This window comes from Sceloporus undulatus, chromosome 4 (assembly GCF_019175285.1).
Source record: "Sceloporus undulatus isolate JIND9_A2432 ecotype Alabama chromosome 4, SceUnd_v1.1, whole genome shotgun sequence".
Classification (NCBI taxonomy): domain Eukaryota; kingdom Metazoa; phylum Chordata; class Lepidosauria; order Squamata; family Phrynosomatidae; genus Sceloporus; species Sceloporus undulatus.
In genome coordinates, this window is record NC_056525.1 from 79,295,739 (window position 1) to 79,318,981 (window position 23,243).

At 40.4% G+C, this 23,243-nt stretch overlaps 1 protein-coding gene across 1 annotated transcript in view; it reads right to left on the reverse strand.

The window, feature by feature from the left end:
- Positions 1 to 23,243, reverse strand: part of LOC121927909 (cytosolic carboxypeptidase 6-like) — an 827,289-nt gene that overhangs the window by 254,937 nt on the left and 549,109 nt on the right. Inside the window, exon 4 of the mRNA XM_042461947.1 lies at positions 3,306 to 3,395. Within this exon, the coding sequence (XP_042317881.1) occupies positions 3,306 to 3,395 (90 nt within the window). The remainder of the gene's footprint in view (positions 1 to 3,305; positions 3,396 to 23,243) is intronic.

Sequence of the window (23,243 nt, forward strand, 5' to 3'; positions counted from 1 at the left end):
TCATCATCATCATCACCACACTATCATTGTCAAAGCAAGGGAGACTTGTTAGCATTAAAAGCACACAAAACACACTTTGCAAGGTCACACTCTCTCAGCTTCTGAAACAGTAGTTGCATGCTTCTCAAGCTGACTCATCATCATCATCACCACACTATCATTGTCAAAGCAAGGGAGACTTGTTAGCATTAAAAGCACACAAAAAACACTTTGCAAGATCACACTCTCTCAGCTTCTGAAACAGTAGTTGCATGCTTCTCAAGCTGACTCATCATCATCACCGCCACACTATCATCGTCAAAGCAAGGGAGACTTGTTAGCATTAAAAGCACACAAAACACACTTTGGAAGGTGACACTCTCTTGGCTTCAGAAACAGTGCCTCCATGCCTCTCAAGCTGGCTTATATCATCATCGTCATCATCATCATCATCACACTATCATTGTCAAGGTAGGGAGACTTGTTAGCAATTAAAAAGAATGCAAAATAAAACAAAAAAACCCATGTGGCCTTTGGCCACTCACCACCTTCTCCTCTTCCTCCTCCTGCTGCCCCCATCTCCTCTTCCTCCTCCTGCTCTTCCTCTCTCCTCTTCCTCCTCCTGTTCTTCCTCCTCTTCCTCCTCCTGCTTCCTCCTGCTCTTCCTCCTCTTCTTCCTCCTGCTCTTCCTCCTCCTGCTGGCCCCATCTCCTCTTCCTCCTCTTCCTCCTGCTGCTGCCTCCTCCTGCTCTTCCTCCCTCCTCTTCCTCTTCTTTCTTCTCCTCCCCCTCCTCCATGCGCCGCGCGGCCTGGGGGCAGGACAGAGGAGACAGAGGAGGAGGTGGGCAGAGCGGGGTCGCGGGGAGCCCCGCGGGGAGGCAGGGAGGGCCGCGCAGAGCCCCATGGGGAGGCGGGGATGGCCGCGCGGAGCCCCGCGGGGAGGCGGGGATGGCCGCACAGAGCCCCGCAGAGAGGCGGGGAGGGCCGCGCAGGGCCGCGCAGAGCCCTGCAGGGAGGCTGGGATGGCCCCGCGGAGCCCTGCGGGGAGGCGGGGAGGGCCGCGCCGGTCTTCAGCCTTTGCCTCCTCCACCCCAGGCCGCGCGGCCCTCCTCTTCCTCCTCCTCTGCCATTTTGAAAAATAAAATGGTGCCCGGAGCGGCGCAGAAACGGCGGCAATCGGCGGCAGAACTGCACGGGGGCCGGCAGAAAGGCCTCGGCGGGCCGGATCTGGCCCGTGGGCCGTAGGTTGCCGACCCCTGATATAGACTATCAAAATTAAATTCAACTCTAGAGAAATTGTTCTCTTCTGTATGTCTGTGCACATGCACATGTGTATGTATGCCTGAATGTAGAAGAGATTCTGTTAGGGGGAAATGAAGGGAACACTTAAAGCAGAGTATTAATAGTACCTGGAAAATGTGAAAAATATCATTTCATAGAAAATTGCTATTTTCAACATATTTCCTGAGTTCCCAAACTCATGGCTACATATACTCCCAAAAGACATATTTGGGTAACTGAGACAGCAATAATGGTTTCTCACTTATACTTATGGGAATATATCTTTCTTTGTTAAAATACTGAGAAGTGAGCTAGGAAGCCATCACCCTTATTAAGGAACAAATATCCAACACCCTTATAACACAAAGACAGCATTTTAATCAGTTGATGTTTAATTTAATGATGTCAGAGCAACCTTGTATAAGAGATGGAACCACAGGGTCAGTTAACATGAGATGCAGCTAATAAATGCTAGTTCCTATTCTCCAGATCCACAGCCCCAGTGGATCCAACCTTAGACAAAAAGTTTCAGATTCTTTTCCTGAAATAATGAAAAGAGGGTATCTACAAAAATAAATAAATAAATAAACCAAAAATGTTTCTTGTCACTGAACAGATTATCATTTCATGCCATTTAATATGTCAGTTAAATTGTAATGAGAAGACAGCTAAAAGTCACTCTGGAACTTTACTTCTCTGAGATAATAGTACAGGGTTATGTGTCTGGTTTACTTTGCCCTCTTGTGTATCAGGATAGAACTTCAAGGATTTCTTGAGGGCAAATTATTACTCAAGGTGTCTGCTCCTTTCATGCCCAGTTTGGAGTGCTCCATGTTCTTTCCTCCAGATGATTTGCAGGGGGAACAGGGCATTCATTATTATTTTGTAGCATTGATAGAACATCTGATTCTGTGCGGTCACATCATAGCACATAGAGCTGGAAGAGACCTCAAGGGCCATCCATTCTAAACAGGGATCCTCATAACACATCTTGAGTGTGCAGACAGTAAAAAAAACAGTAATTGCCAATCCCACACATCAGATAGCGTGGAATGCAATGCCCCAAGATACACACTTCTGTAGATTTTTCCTATTGACTAATGTTTCATGTGTTGTGCATATCTCAAATACATGTGTTTTTAGTTATGTATATTTCCAAATGTATAATTTGGAAAAGAACAAGAAAATTTTTAAAAAATGTTGTTTCCTCTCAACAGCATTCTCTGCAAAGATATGTGTGTATTTTCATGACCATGAGCTGTGTGAATTCTTTACAAATCTTGCTTAATGTGATTTCTTTTCTATCCCTGAAGGAACACTATTTTACTATCCTATTGTATATAATGGGATTTAGCATCCCTAATTTTGGTATCCATGGCAGTGTGGGGGCAGATGTGAACCCCAGCGGATACCAAGGACCCACTGTAATTTCTAATAAGCAGACAAAGAAAGGAAGGAAAGAAAGAGTAACTTACATTTTCATTTTAACCTTATCTCGGTTAGAAATTATACTTATTTATTTATAAAAGGAACACTGCTCAAAATCATAACCACAGCAAGTAGCATAATTAAGGCTGAAAGGCACGGATTCTTGATTTGACTGCAACTGCTGAGAGTGTGCGGAGGTGGGAGGGCTGCTATAAAAGAAAGATTTTTTTCACAGTATATATATATATATATATATATATATATATATATATATATCTTACTCCACACATACATCAGGGATTTTTATCTCTTCCTTTCCAAACCTGGTCCCATTTATATATGTGCTGTTGTTTTTCATGGCTACCTGGACTATATTACGAAAAATTGCTTCAAATGAGCAAATATTATGATTTTATCATTTCATAAGTACTAATACTGGAACTAGAAATTTGCCAAGGGTCCAAACTCTGCTAATGAAGACTCTGCTTAAGATTTAAAAACAAAGATGCAATTATACCATACACATCAGGTATTAGATGTTAAGGACTTTAAAGGCGAAGGGCTAAATAGAAAAGTGTTCATTTCTGGATTTTAATTTCACTTATGAAACCACTCACCTTGGCACACCAAAGATGATGGTGTTTCCCCCGGGTGGACCCGAGCTGTAATAAACACTACTTTCTGCTCTGCTCCTGGACGAAGATTTACTGTTGGGGGGAAAAACAGGGGGGGGGGATTCCGAAATTAGATTCTCTATGCAAGACAGATTTTCCACATTATTTATTTCAGACTACAATAGTTGCATGTTAGACAAAAGGAGGGTAAAGGCCACAGGGAGTATGGAACTCCTTAGTATATAAGACTCCTGTTTATTTATTTTTTCTGAGGTATGGAATGAACAACTGTAGAGTACACACCTAGATCACAAAGGACAAAATATCTGGCATGCTTGAGAGAGGGACAAGCAAATCTTTAACCTTAAGGTACACATGGAAGGGGCAGATATGTGGGAAACTGAGCCAAGATGGTGGGAAACAACAGACTCCATGAACTTTACTTGGCTTTTTGCCTCCCAAAATCACATAGGAAGACAAGCGAAGAGAAGCTAAGCAAGGATTATCAAAGAATTCCATGACTTATGCTTGTTCCTACCCAACTGAATGCCTGCAGCCTCTACGTGGCTGAGAAAAAAGCTTCCCTCCCCGCTTCAAGACCTGCAAAAATCTGGGTCCGATTCCCTATGGGAATGAATAATTTAAAACAGCATATTTTTTAATGCAGTGATGGCTGATTATTCCAATATTAGTGAAGTGGTGCATGAACTCTGGGCTTTGGCCTGAACTTTAAATGAGCTACCTGAGGCATTGAACCCTATCACCAATATAGGATGAGTACCCTGAGGAGTGCCTTTAAAATCTGAAGGGAAACCAGAAGCAGATTCACCACTATACCCAAACTGAATTCACTAGCCACACTGGTCTTATTGGGGATTCAAAGACCATAATTACATATCATCCAAATATATTTCATCCAGCCATCCTCAAGATAAACAAGACAATAAGTACAAAGTGGAAACTGCTTCTGTATGATATAAAATAAGTATCATTCATCACATAGGTAAAGATAAAGGGATGCAGTGGCTTAATGGTTAAGATGCCAGTTCTGGTGATTGGAAGATCCAAAAGTTGGCTGTTCAAGGCCCAGGTGCTGCATGATGGTGTGAGCTCCTGTCACTAGTCCCAGCTTCTGCCAACTTAGCAGTTCAAAAGAATGCAAATGCAAGTAGATAAATAGGTACCACTTCTCAGTGGGAAGGTAACAGTGTTTGGTGGAGAAATGCTGGCCACATGACTGCCAGAGCAGTCTGCAGAAAATGCTGGCTCTTTGGCTTAGAAACGGAGATGAGCACCACCCCCTACAGTCAGTTACAACTAGACATTCATGCCAAGGGACTACTTTTACCTTTTTTATGGTTGACACTTGGTTTCTAGACATGACAGAAATTATTTCACAGAAATACATGCAGGGGATCAAGACCACAGTATTGGAGTGCAGCCATATTGCAGAATTAAAGCAGTGTGACACCACTTTAACTGCCATGACTGTATCCTACAGAATCCTGGGGTTTGTAGTTTGGCGAGGTATTCAGCCTGGTCTGTCAGAGAGTTCTTGGTTCCTTACCAAACTGCAGATCTCAGGATTCTGTAGGATAAAGTCATGGCAGTTAAAGTGGTGTCAAACTGCTTTAATTCTGCAGCATTTGCTTATAGTCTTAACTTCTGTTTAATGAAAACTGCTCTCTCTCTCTCTCTCTCTCTCTCTCTCTCTCGCACACACACACACTTAAATTCCAACATTCTTAGGAGTGAGAGAAAGAAAGGCCTCCCAAATATTTGCTACTTTAAAAAAAAAACTTAAAAGAAATGGTCTAATAACAAGTTCCCATGGAAACACATTGCTGACCACACTATTAACATTCTTTGTCAAATCCAAGGCTCTGATCAGTTATTGCCTCCAGGCAACCTAAACGGTAGTAGCCCTGATTTCAGGACTCTGAAAATGTAATGTTACATTTTGCTACTCTTGATGTTTTGGCTATTCCATTCATAACAGTCACAAACCTGAGGAACACTAATTTTTAATTAAAAAAAATAACTGACAACCTGAACAAAATACATTTTCCATTGCTATAGATTTTACATCTTCCATTTCCATAAATTTTCAGTTCTGCATCAGAAGCAATTGGCAAACAGGCCCTGTGAAGATTCACTTATCAGGAATCTTCTGCCTTTTAGGAAAATCTACAGCTGGTCAGCCTGTAGTCTAACCATTTATTTGGTCTTTGATGTGCTAACTTCACATATCTCAGGTGTAAATTTGAGCCCCTGAGGCAGAGAAATCTTTGAAGCGAATGTTACTGACAAAAGCAGCAGCTGGTAGGGTCAAAAAAAAGAAGAAGAAGAAGAAAGAAGAAAGAAGAAAAATCAGGAGCAGTGGAAAGGAACGTAATAACATCAGCTAAAATGCGGTGATCAACCAGTATCATTAGCATGGAATAATGCAGAAGAATAGATTTAAATCAGTCCTAAACCATACAAGGTGAGAGAAAGAAACTGTGTCTGCAAATACAATAGCTGGAAGGAGAGAGAGATGATGCTTAAAACAGTACATGGGTAACTTTAATCACACCTTTTCCTGTAATTTCTGTTAAAATTTCTTTTTTTCTCTCTATCAAAAACATATTTTGGCTGCAATCCTGTATGGTCCACTGTAGTATCATATTTCCACAAGGAGAACGAAGCTACTGCTGGCCACTCCTTGACCCCAAGACTTACTGTAGAGTCATTGCAATCCTCCTCATGGCCATTCTGTGCCTGGTGAGAGTGTTGAGCCAGACATGAAATAATTACATCCTCTGTTGATGTCTGTTGAGATCTTTTGGATGTCTCATCAAATGATGTAATCATTTTACATCTAGCTGTGGAACATAATCAGACACATCTCCAATCCCATCCACTGTCCACCAGGCACAGAATAACCAGGGATGTGGGGGCTGCAGCAACAGAAGGTCAAGTGGAGCTTTGTTTGGTGTGGGAAGAAGAAGGGAATAGCAACTTCCACACTGGCCAAAAATAGGCTTACTGCAAGTGTAAGGATGACTTACAACTGAGGTTGGCAGTAACAAGTTGGCAGCCTATGTATGTTGTAATGACATACATTAATTTTTAGAGACATAGCCATGTGAGGCTGAAATATCAGTAATGCAAAAGAATCTTACAGCACCTTTGAGACTAACAGTGCAAAAGAAGCTGTAACATGAACTTTGATAGACTTGGGCCCAAAACAGATGGGCCAAAAATATCGATTCCAGGCCATGTTGGGAGTGTGGTATTTACATGCGACACTCCCTAAAAATAGCTGGAAGCTATGCTGTGCCTGCCTCTTTGCAAAAGAACTAGGCCAAAATGGAGTGGTAAAATACGAATCCTTTTGCTGACCTGGTTCAAAACCGCAATAGTGGCGGCCTAATTTGGGGTCGGGCAGAGGCAGTTGCTGTAGCTCCGAAGAGCACACTTCTCAGCCCGTCTGCTTAACTCCTTGCTCAACTTCCTCAGATACATTACTGACCTTTGCATTATGACATCCACCTTTTCTCCCTACCAAACTTTCCTAATGCATATGTTACTAGTCCCATTCTTCTGTGAAAGTTCACAAGAGCTCTGTATAGCATCACAGGGCTTGAGTTGCAGGACCCAAACTAGGTTCCTACAGAAACATTTTTGTACTCTATTGAAAAATGTAATTTCTGTGTCATTGCTGCTGGAATAGCTCACACAGGTACACAATGTGGGGCAATAGCCACCTCAGTCAGGCCTTGCTTGCCAACAGCATCCCTGCAGGATGGAACCAGTTAAAGCATGAAGATAGGGAAAACCTGTGCTCTATCACTTTCAGGGAAGTAATCCCTCACTAATTTTCTTTTTGAAGGAAGCAATGTATAATATTGACCATTTTCTTCTCACTGTGAGAAAGTGTTCCAGAAATGCATAGTTCTCACAGTTTGACCATTGTTCTGTGCAAACAATCATGCAGCCTATCAAGATCTGGCTCCATGTTTGTGGAACAGTCTTCCTTTCCATCTCTGGCTGGAGGAGGATCTTATCCGCTCTCGTAAAGGGTTGATGACCTTCCTCTTTGATTTGTCAGATTAAGTTGCTGAGTGTGCCTATGGAGGCTGAGATGGGTAGCGACTGATGGGTAATTTGTTTTAGCATATAAGTATATCATTTTGGTATTTTAAACTTTTATAGTGTAGTGATTAATTGTTCATTTTTGATTGTATATATTCTGATGTACTGCTCTTTGGTGAAAAGAGTAATATAAATAAATGTTGTTGTTGTTAGTGTTTGTTTTACTCTGAAAACAGTATATTTATGCTCAAAAAATTAGGTTGCATAATCGGCACAAAATAGAATGCATATAAAAATATTGTTTCTGCACAAAATAACTATATTTTAATTTTGTATAGCCTATCTTGAAATGCAAAGATTCTCATTAGTCCAAGAATCTTTTCACCAGAATTTATGAACATTCGTGAAACACATTTTCCAGCCATCACTCCTGGAACCTTCTTCCCCCACAAGCAAGAGCCATCACTTCTTTAACTAGCTTCAAAACGGAGTTGAAAACCATCCTGTTCAGAGAAGCCTTCCCAGGCATTGCATAATTGTCGCTTACTATCTGATGTTTTTTTGTTTCCTGTTTATTGAACCATTTCCTGTATTGCTATGTATTGTATATGTATTATCCTACTTGAGAGTATGTATTTTCCCTGGATGAAGATTAACCTTCCATTTTGAAGCCAAGCCCTCCCTTCAGTCCATCTGCCTTGGTCCAGGCCTTGGAGGTTGAGAGGAACTGCTGGACCTCTTACCCTTTCCCGTCACCACTCCCTTCTCCTTCTGTGTCATGTCTTTTTAGATTGTAAGCCCGAGGGCAGGGAACCGTCTAACTAAAAAGATTGCATGTACAGCGCTGTGTAAATTTACAGCGCTTCATAAATAAAGGTTAATAATAATAATAATAATAATAATAATAATAATAATTTTAAAAATATATTCTCCCCATCCCCAGTTGTTTTAGTAGTCTACTCGAATGCTGAATTAATGTTTAGTATATGCTTAATTACCCTAAAGGCACCAGATCCTGATTGATCTTGGAAGCTAAACGGGGTCTGCCCTGGTTAATACTTTGATGAGAGATTGCTAATCAATACTAGGTGTTTTAGACTATATTTCAGAGGAAGGACTAGGCAAAGTCACCTTTGAGTATTCCTTGCCTAAGATAACCCTATGAAATTCATGGGGCCACCATAAGTTTACAGGCAACTTGAAGGCACACATTCACTCATATGTAACTTTTCCCTCTGACATATGCCTTAAAAGTCTAAACAGTCTTGATACTTTTTTAAAAATGTAAGGAGGGGGTTATAACAATCACTGTTCTTCTAAAACATGAAGCAATCACATTTTACTGTGTTTATCCATGCATTGTACAACCTTGAAATAAAAGCAGGGAAAGAAAAACAACAAATGTTTGCTACCAAGATGAATTCAGGGTAAATAAATGATATTGTATATAGTCTTGTCTGTACTACTAGTGGTACATCTATGGGGAGAAAACATCATCTTCTTTATTGACTTCAATGTTAGATAACAAATCCTTTCTGTTTTGGGACAGTAGCTCAGCTGTAAGAAAATGAAGGAAGATAAGAAATGTGCTAGGTAGATGCTGGAATGTACAAGGGATTTTTAAATGCATAAAAGGAGGTGGGAGTGAGAAGGCTGAAAGGCAAATATTAGTTTTGTGTCATTTTTCAATGGGGGAGGGAAGCTTTTGTAGAATTCCATCCCATTCCACAGACCCATTCAGTGCTGCAAAGTAAGCAATATATCACATCAGTAAGAGTTTGGTTCTCAAACTATTTTGCTGTCTGCCTGCAAGCCTCATTCCGGCCACGAGACCTTGAGGGAGCATGGAGATGATGAGACTGTCTATCTGCCACAGTGAAATGGCAACACAGTTGTAGAAGTGACCTTCCATTAAAGATAGAAATAGGTGGAATTACTGTGTGTTTGTTTTCATTTAGTTTCATTTCTCCTGCCTTGTTATCACATGGAGTGCTAGCCAAAAGATAAGGCTGACAGGTTTTCAAGCCAATCAGCGAAAAAGCAAAAATAATGTCTGTTTGCACTAACAGCCTGCATCCCCATTTTGCATTCATAACATAACCGTGGAATCTGCCATCCCAGAAAGCTGGAGAAAGGCACTCAAATTAAATTTCTCACAATAAAATTCAAATGTTCCTGAAAGTTAGACGCCTTCCAACTACTTCAGACATACTCGGCTATCTGAGAATTAGAGGAGTCATTACAACAATCTAATTTGAACCCTTGATGTGTATGCTGCTGACCTAATAGACAATTGATTTTCTACAATTTTTTTTCCTTGCTGACCGTGGGGAAAAGATGCAAATTGAGCATTATATCCACAGACTAATTTTATTGTGCCTTTGCGTCTTCATAAAAAGATAAAGTTTGGGCTAATAAAAATAAAACATTTCTAGGTCTAAAATGAACAAATGTTTATGCAGGCAGGTAAAAAATTGGTTTGTCATTTAGGGGACATAAAGAACACCACAATAATCTTTAGGCAAAACAAATGGGGATTGCTGCTTAGTTTTTAGCTTTCATTGACAAAATCACTTTAATGTAGTGTGGCTTTTCCAAAACAGGGTGACAGAAAATTAGATTTATTTATTTATTTATTGCTTTGTTCTTATACACATACATAGTTCCTAAACCCTTGCTGAGAAGCATAAAGACAAAATAAAACTAGAAAATTGCAGCACATTTACAGTGCAGTACCATGTATGCTTACTGAGGGCCAAGTCTGACTATATATAGTGCCTAGGGTTCCATGCTTTAAGACAGGGGTGGGCAACTGCAGGGGGCTAGGGGCCACTTTCCCACAGATCCCTCCATGGGTTTCAACCTCCTCCTATGTTGTTTCCTCCTCTTCCTTTTCCTCCTCCTCCTCCCTTCTCCTTTCTCCTCCTGGTATTTCTTACCTGCCTCTTAAAATATAAACCATAAATTAAAACATATCAAACAAATACATGTTAAAACCAATCAATAAATACTTTAAAACCATAATTTTAAAAAATCTGGATAGGCTGCCTCTCCAGTCCATCTCAAAGTAGTGGATGGAAGTGATATGTGTAGTGTTTCTGTATGTTGCCACTTTTTCTGATTTTTGTGGTGGAGGGAAATGCACAGAAAAAATGGGGGAGCAATTTCAGGATCTGAAGGATTAGCAGGAGGTTTTAGGGCCACAAGAGTGAAGTCTAGGAATCACACTGTCCTCACCTCTACTTTAAAAGGCACCAAATTTATCTTCCTCAACCCATGGGGAAAAACAGAGGAAGAAAGGAGTCTCTTGTCTTCAAACTCACTGCATTCTACACGAAGAAAGCAATGAACTGACAAGGGCTGCATCCACCCTGGTCTGAACTAGTGGCACTGACACAGAGCTTTGGTGCCATGACAAAGTCCTCTTTCAGAATTCCCTAGCATTGAGCCACAGGACTTAAAGCAGTGTGAAACTAGATTATTTCTACAGCCAAGAAGTGTGAAGAGCTACTATGCTCCCAACTTCATGTGTCAAATCAGCATGAAGAACAACTGAATAGGGCTAAGTAATAAAACAGTCCTACTCTTTCTCTTCTTGTTTGTACGTTGCCTTAAGATTATTCCACAAAAGGCTAATTTGTAGACACTTCAGTCTACTTTTTCTCTCACATTGGACATGTTTAAGTCCCGGAAAAGTGGGGAGGGGGGAACGGACACAGACACAAACAGGGAAAAGAAGACAAAATATATATCCCTTTTTCCACACACCGCAATCTGCTCTGTTTTCTGTCTTGCTCCTCCTCTCTCCTTTCAACCAAATGTTATCTCTTCTCAACTGCATGTTTGAGATGAAATTCTTCTCTAAGTTTCTTTTCAAAGGCAGCAACAGGTAATTTCAGCAACTGTCTTCCTGCCGCAGGACAGTCTTTGAAAACCATGCCGTTTTCTAAAGCTATTTGCAATTCAAGGCTTATTCTGTTCAAAATTTGTGTATGGTTGTTTTGTGCAGAAACAGCATTTTTGATGAAAGAAAAAAGCATTTTCAGTATGAAAAATAATATTTCAATGTAAAAAAGGTAATTTCTGCACAGAAAATGCTGCTATGCAAATCAACCATGTGCAAATTTTATGCAGCACAAATCTCCAATTGCAGCTTTTTTTTTTCTGCACAGAAATCATTGCTGTGCCGGAATTAATATTAATTTCTACAGAGAAAATGCTTTTTCCTGTACAGAAATGCTTTTTTAAAAAAATAAAACAACCACAGGTGAGTTTTGTGCAGAATGAGTCCCAAATTGCAAAAACGTTTGTCAATCCAAGAGTCTTCTTGTCAGGGATTCTTGACCTTCAAACACATGTTTTTTCCATTATTTTTTAAATATTTTCAAATATTCTATCTATCCCTAGTTCCCATCTGACCAGTTTCATTTTCTCCCATCTCACTGAGTATGTGCCTTTCTTTCTCCCAAGCCCTGATACTGTGATCCATCTGAGGGACAACTAAAATGTCAGTAAGTCCTTATCTCTCATTAGTCTAAAAAAACTATGTTTGGAAAAAGAGTAGGCAATAGCATTTGGACCAAACACTGTTTTGGCTGTTTTTGTCAAAGAATTTTTTCAGGTTTGGAAATCAGCAAGGAATATATCCCACAAAGAATTCTTTGGGAGCCAGTGTGCTTCCCTTGCCCCAGACCACTGTCTGGTCTGGCTATAACAGTATATCTGTGGTAGATTTAATGTATTCTAACACTATCAAGAAAAATAATATAATATCTATTTTTATTTTTACCTTATTTTGAACATCAAATAAGCTTAACTTTCTTTTTTGATCCCATTCTACCCACCCCCTGCCCCCAGCATTCACTTTTGGGAGGTCCAAGTCTCAGTTTGCCTAAAGCACCAATAGCCCTTGTGTTGGCTCTGTGTTTACTGAGAAATAAATTATACTGAGCTGGGCAGGGGCAGGCTTGCTCACAGAGAAATGGCTATAAGATTGCAGCCTTGGCTATTTCCTAGTAAATTACATGAGATAAAATTCTAAGGCTATTTGTTTTTTAAAAATCTCTGTGACTATAGCTGTCACTGTCGGCAGGGTTAATATGGATACAATCTCTTTGCTTAGATGAATCTGAAATGTCAGACCTGGCCACAGTGACACAGCCCTTAGTTACATCTTATTGGGATTATTTTACTGTGCTGTATGTGGAGCTACCTTTGAGGAATTTTTGGAAACTTCATTTGGTCCATAGAGTGGCTGCCAAATTGTTAATTGAGGCTCACTACAGGGACCACACAACTCTCTTGCAGAAACAGCTTCATTGGTAACCAGTTTGCTTCCAGGAATAATTGTAACTTTCAAAGTGCTATGCAGCACAGGTCTAGGACTGTTGCCACACTGCAGAATTAATGCAGTTTGATACCACTTTAACTGTTGTGACTCTATCCTATGGAATCCTGATATTTGCAGTTTGTTGTAGCACCAGAACTCTCTGACAGAGAAGGCTAAATAATTCACAAAACTACAAATCCTAGATGTTTATCACACTATGCTCTTAAAGAGGTACTATTCCATTGTGACTCCTCTAGCAGCCTCCTGTTGCATGCTGGGATTGGCAGTTTTAAGGAGCTGAACTTCTCTGCCTGAGAATTCTAAATACCCCTCCTTAAAACTGCCAATCCCAGCATGCAACAGGAGGCAGCTAGAGGAGTCACACTGGAATAGTACCTCTTTAAGAGCTCGTCTGATAAACACCCTAGAATTCCATAACATTAAGCCATGGTAGTTAAAGCAGTGCGAAACTGCATTAATTCTGAGGTGTAGACACAGCCTAGGTTATCTGTCAAACTGATATATGCCTGTGTATTGAGATCTTCTGAGAAGGCCCTTCTCAGTTCCCACCACCCTCACAGGTACGTCTGGTGGGAACACAGGAGAGGGCTTTCTTGGTGACTGCACATTTGGGGAGGCAAAAAAATGCATAATGAATTACATATCCTTCAACATTTAACAGATGAAAACTGGAACATGTATAGCCAAGAAAGTGTGTGGTTAAGATGGCAAAAGTTATTAATAAGGAAGAACAAACAAACTAGGAGAGGCTGCAGCAATTTGACATTGCTTGAGCCTACAGGGAAAGGTAAAATTTCCTCCCCCTCCTCTCCTACCTGCCTAATTGAGTGCTAACTACTTTTGCATTTTGCATTTTCAACTCAGTTTGAAGCAACTGAACTAAGTGGAAGACAAAGTAAGATGACACACAATTGATAGGGTCTGTTCCTACCATATTGGACAGTTGAAGAAGATGCAGTTATGGTAACAATTTAAAGTAGCCTGAGATCAGTAGCTTGAGAGATCATCAAACTAAAATCAGCTAACCTATTTAAATCCAAGAATAGCAAACTAAAACATGTACTGGTAGACGCTTATTTTCTTTCCCTTTCACCTCTTAATGGTGAATTTCATCTAACCTTGCTTCTGTTGAAGGTGGTCTGTGCATAAGGAAAAATTATGCACCCTGTTTCAGTGTTAATACCTGACTGCATTTGAAACTTAATAGTCCAGTGAAAGGATGTTCTTGTCAATCAAAAGGCCAGCAATATCTTCAGGTAAAATTATATTTCAAATATATATTTTAAAAAGTCAAACATGGCAAAGCAATTTTGAGCAAAAGGAATTTTTTGCCTTTCCCACTCATAAATTGTTTGTTTTTAATCTGCATGAAGTACTGGAAGCAAACATTTCTGCATCTGTGCTTTCAGACACTGTCATACTCAATGCCTTAGTGAGGAAAGGAAATTAACTAGCACACAAAAGCGACTAAGTTTATGCCCCCAGCCCCTCCCCACCTAGTAGGATTTTGCATTTAGATAATTCACCAGCATCTGCCGTATTTTGAATGCAGGTTCCCAAGAAACAGAATACAAAACAGAGATATGAGTGGCATGTTATTTTATTCCTACAGCCAAGATTACAGTAATGTGCAATTAAGAGCAGAGAATAGCATTTAATGTCACCTGCCTGCATCCTTATTGTAGCATAATAGTTTAGAAGGCAACTGCTCATCTCTTTCCCCCTTTCCTGCACTGCTGTTTATAAGACTTTAGAACAGATAAACCTCAATATCCCTCAGAGATGGATGTAAAGCAGTAAGCAATCCCAAGAATCAATGATACGTTAAAGATGTCTCCTCAAAGGCATATATCATATACTTAAATTTGATGTATAATCCCCAAACACCAGAAACTTCCCCATCTTCCCCAAATGCATATTGTCTTTTATCTCATGTCATGCAAGAAAGCAGGACAGGAAGAATGCCTGTAAAAAAAAAAACACACACACACACACACTATTGAATTCCTTTGGGACTCAGGCTCAAGGTTTGATGGTATGGCTAAGAATTAGTGAACTACTTACCCTAATACTGAAACTACTGCTGCATGTTGTTGTTATTGTGTGCCTTCAAGTCATTTCCAACCTAAAGCAAACCTAAGGTGAACACATTATGGAGCTTTTTTTGGCAAGATTTGTTCAAAGGGGTTTTTGCCTTTGCCTTCTCTGAAGCTGAAAGAGTGCAACTTGCCCAGTGGATTTTCATGGTTGAATAGGTATTTGAATCCTGGTCTTCCAGCTCATAGACCAATGCTCAAACTACATGCTGGATGTCCAGAATTAGTGGAGGATGGGTCCAGCCATCATCTCAGTTATTAGCAGTCCCATGGGGCATTACTAAGCCACCATTTGTTATTCTATTGCCCACAACCAGTGTACCAAATGAAAGGATGTTCTCAGTGGTGGACAACAAGGTAACATTTGGCACACTTTCATATGCTTCCCCATAAGGACTTCCTTTAAGCATTATTCTCACTCTGATGCTGCTCTCACTCAATACTATTTCAATCTTCTGCTATCCTGTTAATTAAACAGATGCTTAGAAACTGCTGTATTTGACACAATTCTGATGGAATGTTTTCCCAGTGTTTTGCCTCTTTTGCAAGGACTCAAGACATCATTTGCTGCTCAGGTCCTAACATAGGGGCTAAGCATGCCTGGTAATGGCGCTGCTCCATTATTACTAAGAGTACTTTTGGCTCTCCTGGCTGCTTGCCTAATGCCAGATTGACTCATGAGATTAAGGCTTACTTACCTCTGGCACTTGCCTCAGGCTGCCCACCTAGCTGCTTTCTTGGTGCAAAAAACCTAGGGGAAACTCCTAACACACCTCCTGCTGCTTAACATGATGCTTCTTGCTCGCAATCAGGCACTATTCTTGCTTGCCAAGATCAATGGCTGTTGTTTTCTTATAGTTAAGTGCTGGTGCATTTTCCTGCCTCTCTTTGCTTGTCTCCTCCACCATCTTCCTCCTAATACTGCCAAATTATCTTACCAGCTCCTTCTGTTGTACCTCCTGTGACCCAGGTAGCTCTTCCCTGCCCTGCTACCTATTAGACTGAAACAGTAGCTCAGCTTGTGCCACTCAGTAGGGTGCTCCTCTATGATCTCAAAATTATCATGGTTCCCTAGCAAGAATCATTAGACCATGATTGCCTTCCTTTGTTTCCATTCTGCCAATGCCCACCCAGTGCTGGGATAAAACAGCCAGACCTGTTGAGTGGCACCCTCACGATGATGTAGAGGCTTAGGACTTACTTGTGCCTGATAGTCAGTGCTTCATCCTTGTTCTGCCAGTCTGCCAGCCTACAAAAGCTACCTCAGCTCTCCTGCTATGCAGTTATCTTCCAAGCGACTTCATGTAACAAACATTGCATTTTGTCTATTAAAAACCCCCACAGCATTTCACAATGTGGATTAGCAATCAATGCATACTCAGAATATAAATCCACTGCTCCCTTATACACTGTTTCATTGTCAATATTTAATTGAATGTGTGTCCTGCAAAAGTCCAACATTTCACAGTGCTGTGTGCAAAACATTGTATTTTGCACAAAATACAGGGGAATTTTGTTTTTGTTTTTGCAGAAAACATTTTTCCACATACAAAAATGGACTGTGTGCACAAAAAGTCCTTTGCAGTTATTGTTATTGTTGTTGTTGTTGTTGCTATAAAGAGGCTGAACAGACCACCCCTAAGGGGTGGCCTGCAGCCACCCCCTTCAGTACTGGATTGGGACCGTAGCCCCAATTTGGTCTTTCCATGACACAAAAAGGAGCTGTAAAAAGTGGCTCCTTTTTCACCATGGAAAGGGTGCCATAGCTGCCAGTGTCGTAGCTTTTCAGCACTCCTTTGGTGCTGCATCATCTGGACGCAGCACCAGAGAAGCACCATGATGCCACCTGCCATGTGGTGGGGTACAAGGTGTCACACTGGCATGGGGACAGAGTCAGAGCGTGTGTTGTGTGGATACCACACCCCCAATTCACCCCAATGCTGGTCTGTCAAGGCTCTTATTCCCTAAATGTGAATAATCTCATAGAGTACAGTATACAAATATTTCTAAATATTCTTCAGATTCATAAAGAGTTATAACAAAACATTATTTGTGGCAAGTATACTGCTTCACTTTAGAAGGTCACATGTTGTACTGAGCTTTGCGGGTCTATATTAATGGTATGGCAGAGACTATGAGAGAGCAGCATATTTTCATTATCCTGCACTCTCACTAACATAACCAGATTTACCCCTTAGTGCCACAATCTGTTGTGTTTCAGAGATCAATCTGATCATGTTGAATAGCTTGAACTTTTGCAGGACACACATTCAATGAAATATTGAAAATGAAACAGTCTGTAAGCGGGCAGTGGATTTATATTCTGAGTGTGCACTGACTGCTAATGTGCAGAATATATCCTGTTATTATATTAGGCTTTCACTGGCAGGGTATCACACCAAGAAGGAAGGAAAGATGTTAGGAAAAGAAAGTTTGTAAAGACAAGTTTTTAGTCAAGGCAAGTAAGACCTGTAATAGAAGTCTCAGGCAGTCAGCCCCACTTTCAGGATACTTTGTATTCCATTCCACCTCCTATTTTTAATTTTTTTGTCCTCCAGCAATCAGCCAGAATTCCATGATATCTGTGCCATGTTCAATTGTCTTCCTCCCCTTCTTTTTTATATTATTTATATTGATTGGTTGGGTGCTGTTATTGTTGTTTATACTTTTACAAAGACATTTCCATGAGTCTTCTGACACTTCTCTCTGGTCACTAGCCCATAGATGGTGACATTTCACATCAAGAAACACACCTCAAGAATGAATTTGCTGCTGACACATAGATAATGCCTTAATTGAATAATGTTCATAGGTAGTATGCTATTAAAAACTAGCTACTGAGCAGCAACAGTAGGTATGGACTATTGCCTCCAGGCTGTGGTGCTAGGCTTCTTGGGGCTATCTGGTCAGGCCACTGTGGGGGATATAGGCATAATCCCACCCCTTTGATCTCTCCCTGCCAGCCAAGCACTATTGTTTTTCCCTCTCAGCGTTGGGTTGCAGGAGTGAAAAAAACAGCTCCAGAAATGCAGTTGATTCAAACTTCCCGCGCTTTGGAAAATGGTCTCTTTAAAGCACATCCCACCTTTTTTTCTCTTCTGCCAGTTATTTTTAGTCCGCTTATCTACACCGATGTCTGATTCCCAGAGCTCAACAAAGCCATGGAGGGGGTTCTCCTGGGAACATCATTAGATGTTTTTTGTTTATGCATATATTTGCTATTGCATGGCCACAGTAGAATGCAACTTTAAATCCTCACGTCATCATTATGACAAAGGTATGCATGATTTGCTTGGTATTAAAAAAAAACTATCAGCAGAGTTGTGGGTTAGGGGTTGTTTTTTCCTCTTTCCCAAGAAATAAAACCACAACAGATTCTGATCCCAAGTTGGTGCAAACTAAAGCTCTTGCACGCATATTATATTGCTGAGAGATTATATTACTATATGGCTGAGAGAATATAACTCCCCCAAGGCTAACCTATCCCAGAGTTTCTTGCTAAGAGTTGATCTGAAGGGTTTGCCACTGCCATCTTCTGAGGCTGCCCCCCCCCCCACGGGTGCTCAAACTGTGTGATGTAGATGAACATCATTTGACTGAAAGTGTTCTAAAAATCCCGAGAATGATCGAAATGGCAATTCCATTTTAAATCAATACAAATGGTAATGTGAACTTCTTTAGGGTTAAATTGCCATGGAGAGATTCGATTGGTGTAAACATAGTGGGAACTTTGATTCTATATTGCATCATCAAATCTCCCCGGAGCTACTCAGCACAAAAATGCTGGTGTGAATGGGGCTGTTGAATTGTAAATGGGTTTACAGAAGTTGGAACTAACCAGCAGAATTCTGGCCAATCTGGCCTTTTTTAATCTTTGCAAAAAAAAAAAAAAAAAAAGACAGATTTCAATGGCTGTGCAGTGAATCACATCATCAGTTGTGACAGTGAGATGACAACATTAGCAAGAGAAGAGATTTTATTTACTCAGGAGTTCTTTTTCACTTTAAAACAAATTCCAACTTTAGAGTTTGGTCATATAGTCAAGATCTAATGCAGAATCTCAAGGTTATAATTACAAGACAAAATGTCTAGATAAATGAAGCTATTAAAATGTGGATACTAGTGCACACATTATCACTTACAACATACCAAACAAAATATTAAATTACATGTATCTTAAAAAGAAGCCCACCCAGCAAGAAATGTGTTTCTGTGTGTGTGTGTTTGCATTAGTGTACAAGAGAGAAAGTTAAATCCTTCTAGCCTAGGGAGAGCTTTTAATTAAAGTCAAAAGGAACTTTAATAGTCTAGGGAAAAAATAATCTAGCACAGCAAGAACTAAATTAATAAAATAAATGCAGCATGCTGAACCCTTGAGGCCTTGGTCTCTGTCATCATTTATATAAAGAATGGGATATGTCATTAGAGAAATGCTGTAAAAGAAAGAAGGGAGGAAGAAAAGGATGGAAAACTGGCTGCCTAACATGTCAAGAAAGAATTTAACCAGACGCATAAACTAACACTGCCACACAGGTGTTTGCCAGGTATTGAACAAGATGAAGTATTTTCTCCTTAATTTGTCATTGTGCGTCTTCAAGTCATTTCTAATTTACACTTACTCTATCACAAGTTTCCTGGCAGAATTTGTTCAGAGGGGGTTTGCCTTTGACTTTGTCTGAGTCTGAGAGAGTGTGACTTGCCTAGGTTCAGCTAAAGGGTTTCTATGGCTAAGCAGGGATTTAAACTCTGGTCTTCAGAGTCATAGTCCGGTCTTCACTAGGCCGGCCCAGTACCATCAGGGGCTAGCCTGAAGAAGAAGAGCCCTCCCTCCGGTCCATCTGCCTTGGTCCAGGCCTCAGAGGGAGAGAAGAATGCTGGACCTGATTCCCTCCCTCCTCACCATTCCCTTCTCCTTTTGTGTCGTGTCTTTTAGATTGTAAGCCTGTGGGCAGGGAACTGTCTGTTATCCCCTCTATTGTAAACCGCTCGGATTCCCAGTGATTGGGCGGTATATAAATAAAACCTATTATTATTATTATTATTATTATTATTATTATTATTGTTCAATGTTCAAATCACTACACCATGCTGGCTTTGAACATATATAACACTGAACAAGTATAGCTGTCTGCTACCACACTGCTGCACTCCATCCTCTTCTTGCCAGCTAAGAAGGGTTTCATTCTACCCTGTTTTTTCAGGGCATGTTATAGGTGCTATCAGATTACTGTATATACTCATGTATAAATTTAGAAATTTTAGTCAAAATTGACACAAAAATGGAGTCAATATACATGGGTCAATGTAAGGATTGCACCATGACTTATCTTAAAAAGAACCATCCTCTTCTCTGAGTAGAGTGTTGAAAGCTGAGATCTTAGTCCTTTCTGGGAACAACTAAAAGAAGCATCAACTCTTTTTACTCTCTGCACCATGGTGCTGCTTCTGGCTTTCTTGAATACCTGGGTGGTAGTTCTTTGGCATTTCCTCCCAAAGGAGCACCAAGAAAATAGACATGTGTCCATTTTCTTAGCCCAGCCTCCACTTGGTCACCTCCCTAACACATTGCACAGCCACCATTTACTGTAGTTCCCTCCAAATTTTAAGGTGAGCACAAAGAGTTACCCCTGCTGGAATTTTGTAAGTTCTTTGGCATTGTTTTCCTTTGTTTCATCCTTTACACTCTCTGTTCATTCTCTTTTACCGTCAACCTATCCACCAGTCATATCAAAATCCATAATATTGGACTCAGAACCTGTCTTCTACTTATATATGAAATTGATTTATATGTGAGTATATACAGTAACTCCCAGAATATATAAGAAACCAGTTCTGCAGGGAAGGTTGTGGCCTTTATTCCAGTCTGTTCCTAGCTCTGTCTCATGCATTTTACTGAAGGTATGTGAGATAACTGTAGTTTGCAGAATATCAGTTAATAAAGTCAACTCTTTGTTACACTAGAACCTACTCTTGGTTTGAATTCTCTTTCTTACATTTAATTATTTATACCCCTTCTTTCTTGTTAACCTGGGACCCAAGGCAGCTCCCACTAATATTAAAATGGTAGCTATAAAATGTAAGAATTTTAATTTTAAAACTCAAGTTAAATAAATTATATTATTAAGAAACAATTGAATTAAAAGAAATTTAAAAGTACACCATTTCCCTTTAGGAGTGAAAAAAAAAAATAAAGCACTTGCATCAAAAGCCTGCTCCACAACAAACTATCAATTCTCCAAAGTTCAGCTGACTAAAAAGTCTTTGCAGAAGAATTACAACAGGGAAGGGCCTAGTCTAAGCGTTTATCACACACACTTTTGTCTCAGTTCTGGGCATGGGCAGAGGACATGCATGGCCGACTGAAAACGGATTTTGTCACATGCTAAACTGTTGGCAAGGCATCCCCATGCCATCACTGCCCCTAACTTGTCCCCAAGCTGGGCTCAGGTGCATGAATTTTGCTCAGCCAAAAAGCTTTCTTGCTCAGCCTGAAGTTTTCCGGCTGAGCAAAATTAATGCACCTGAGTTCAGCTCAGGAATGGGTTAGGGTCGGCGATGGCATGGGGATACCTTGCCGATAGTTTAGTGTGCGATAAAATCCATTTTCACTTGGCCACGCATGTCCCCTGCCCTTGCCCAGAATGGAGTCAAAAGTGAGTGTGATAGGCTCCCTAGTCTCCTTTGGAAGGGAATTCCAGCACTTGGGAACATCCACCCCATCAACTATATTCTTGGTAAAGTCTTTGAGAAATAATTTCAATAGTATAATAATCTTTGTACCAAACCCGTTGACATTATGGAGTCACCGTAAGTCAACAGGTCTCTTGAAGGCACACAAACACACACATACATACACCCCCACATACACACAGAACACAACACACTTTTGTTACCCTAAAAAATTACATAATGCAGACGCGAGGCTATGTGGCCCTTTGGATTGTGGGACACCCCATACCATTGACTACTCTGGCTAGAACCAAGGGAATCTGAAGTTCAATAAAATCTGAAGGGCCACATGGTCCTCACCTGAAATCTACTCTACTGTCTGTGTGAAAAAGGAAAAAAAAAAACAGATATAAGTGTGTCTACCAAAACATGAAAGCCACCTAACAGATGAAGTGTTGACTTAGGCCACATGGGGAACCTGTGCCTTTCCACATGTTACCAGAGTACAATTCCCATCACCCCCAACTAGAACCCGGGAAACCACAATTCAACTGTACATTCAGGCACCAAGATCAATGGATGACATTGGGCCAGATGCTGCCTCTCAGCCAAACCTAACAAATATAACATGACAGGTGTTGTGAAAAGAAAAATAGGGTGTGCGGGCAGGCTACAGCACCTGATATTCATTGGCAAGGCCACATCCAAGTATTAACCAGGACTGACCCTACAAGATAGGCCCAATTCCTTTAAAAAAAAAAAAAAAAGGCTTCAAAAGCACAGAAAGAGCACATTTTGTACCAAAGTCAAGTTTTTCTTCTTCTTCAAAAGTCAAAGATCAATTTCAGGACTGATATCACTCACAAAGGGTACATAAGCCTGCCCATAAATCATGGGCTATAAATAATAGTTATAGGAATATTGGCCTGTTACAGACTGCCAAAATAAAGCTGCTTCGGGTCTCTTTGGAGGTATGCTGTTTAAATGATGCATGCACCCTAAGAATCCGGAAGCTGCACCAAAGCTGCACTCCAGTGCTTAGGAATGGAGTGTGGCTTTGGTGCGACCTCCAGACTCTTAGGACCCATGCATCATTTAAATAGCATATCTCCAAAGAGACCCGAAGCAGCTTTATTTTGGCAGTCTGTAACAGCCCATTGGTTTAGTTTATCCTTGTCTTTTACTTGTTCAGTCCCTTATCCTATTGAGTTTCCATTCATAAACCTTGTAATAAAGCTATTACACTTCAGCTGTGTGGAATAAGTGTTTCTGTTCTTGTTAATTTTCTTTTCTCTTTCTAAAGCTGTTCTCCCGAGCCAAAGAAATCTGCATGCTATACAATACAGGAGAAGAATGTTAATGATTTCTCAGCACAGCTTAAAACCATGAAAAGCTTTTCTTTTCACAGTGAGACGTAACAGCCCACCTCAGGTTCACTGTAGCTTTTAGCAATCAGCAGTTTAATTTTTGCCCAGTATTTTAAAAATACATCATAAAGCAATTTATCATTCGTGGCATCTAAGCAAACATCCATAACTGGAGTGCAGTCCAATATAGTAGGGGTAGAGAAAAACAAGAAGAAAGGCAGTTATGACAGAGAAGAAAATAGACATTTATTTATTGCTTACAGTCTTCTAATATGGTGTTTGGAAAAATCAGACATAAAGATTTGCTCCCTGGGCAGACAAGAGAGATTAGAAGAAGGAAAGACACAAAAGTTTCTAACAGCTTTGCTGAAGAGACAGGTTC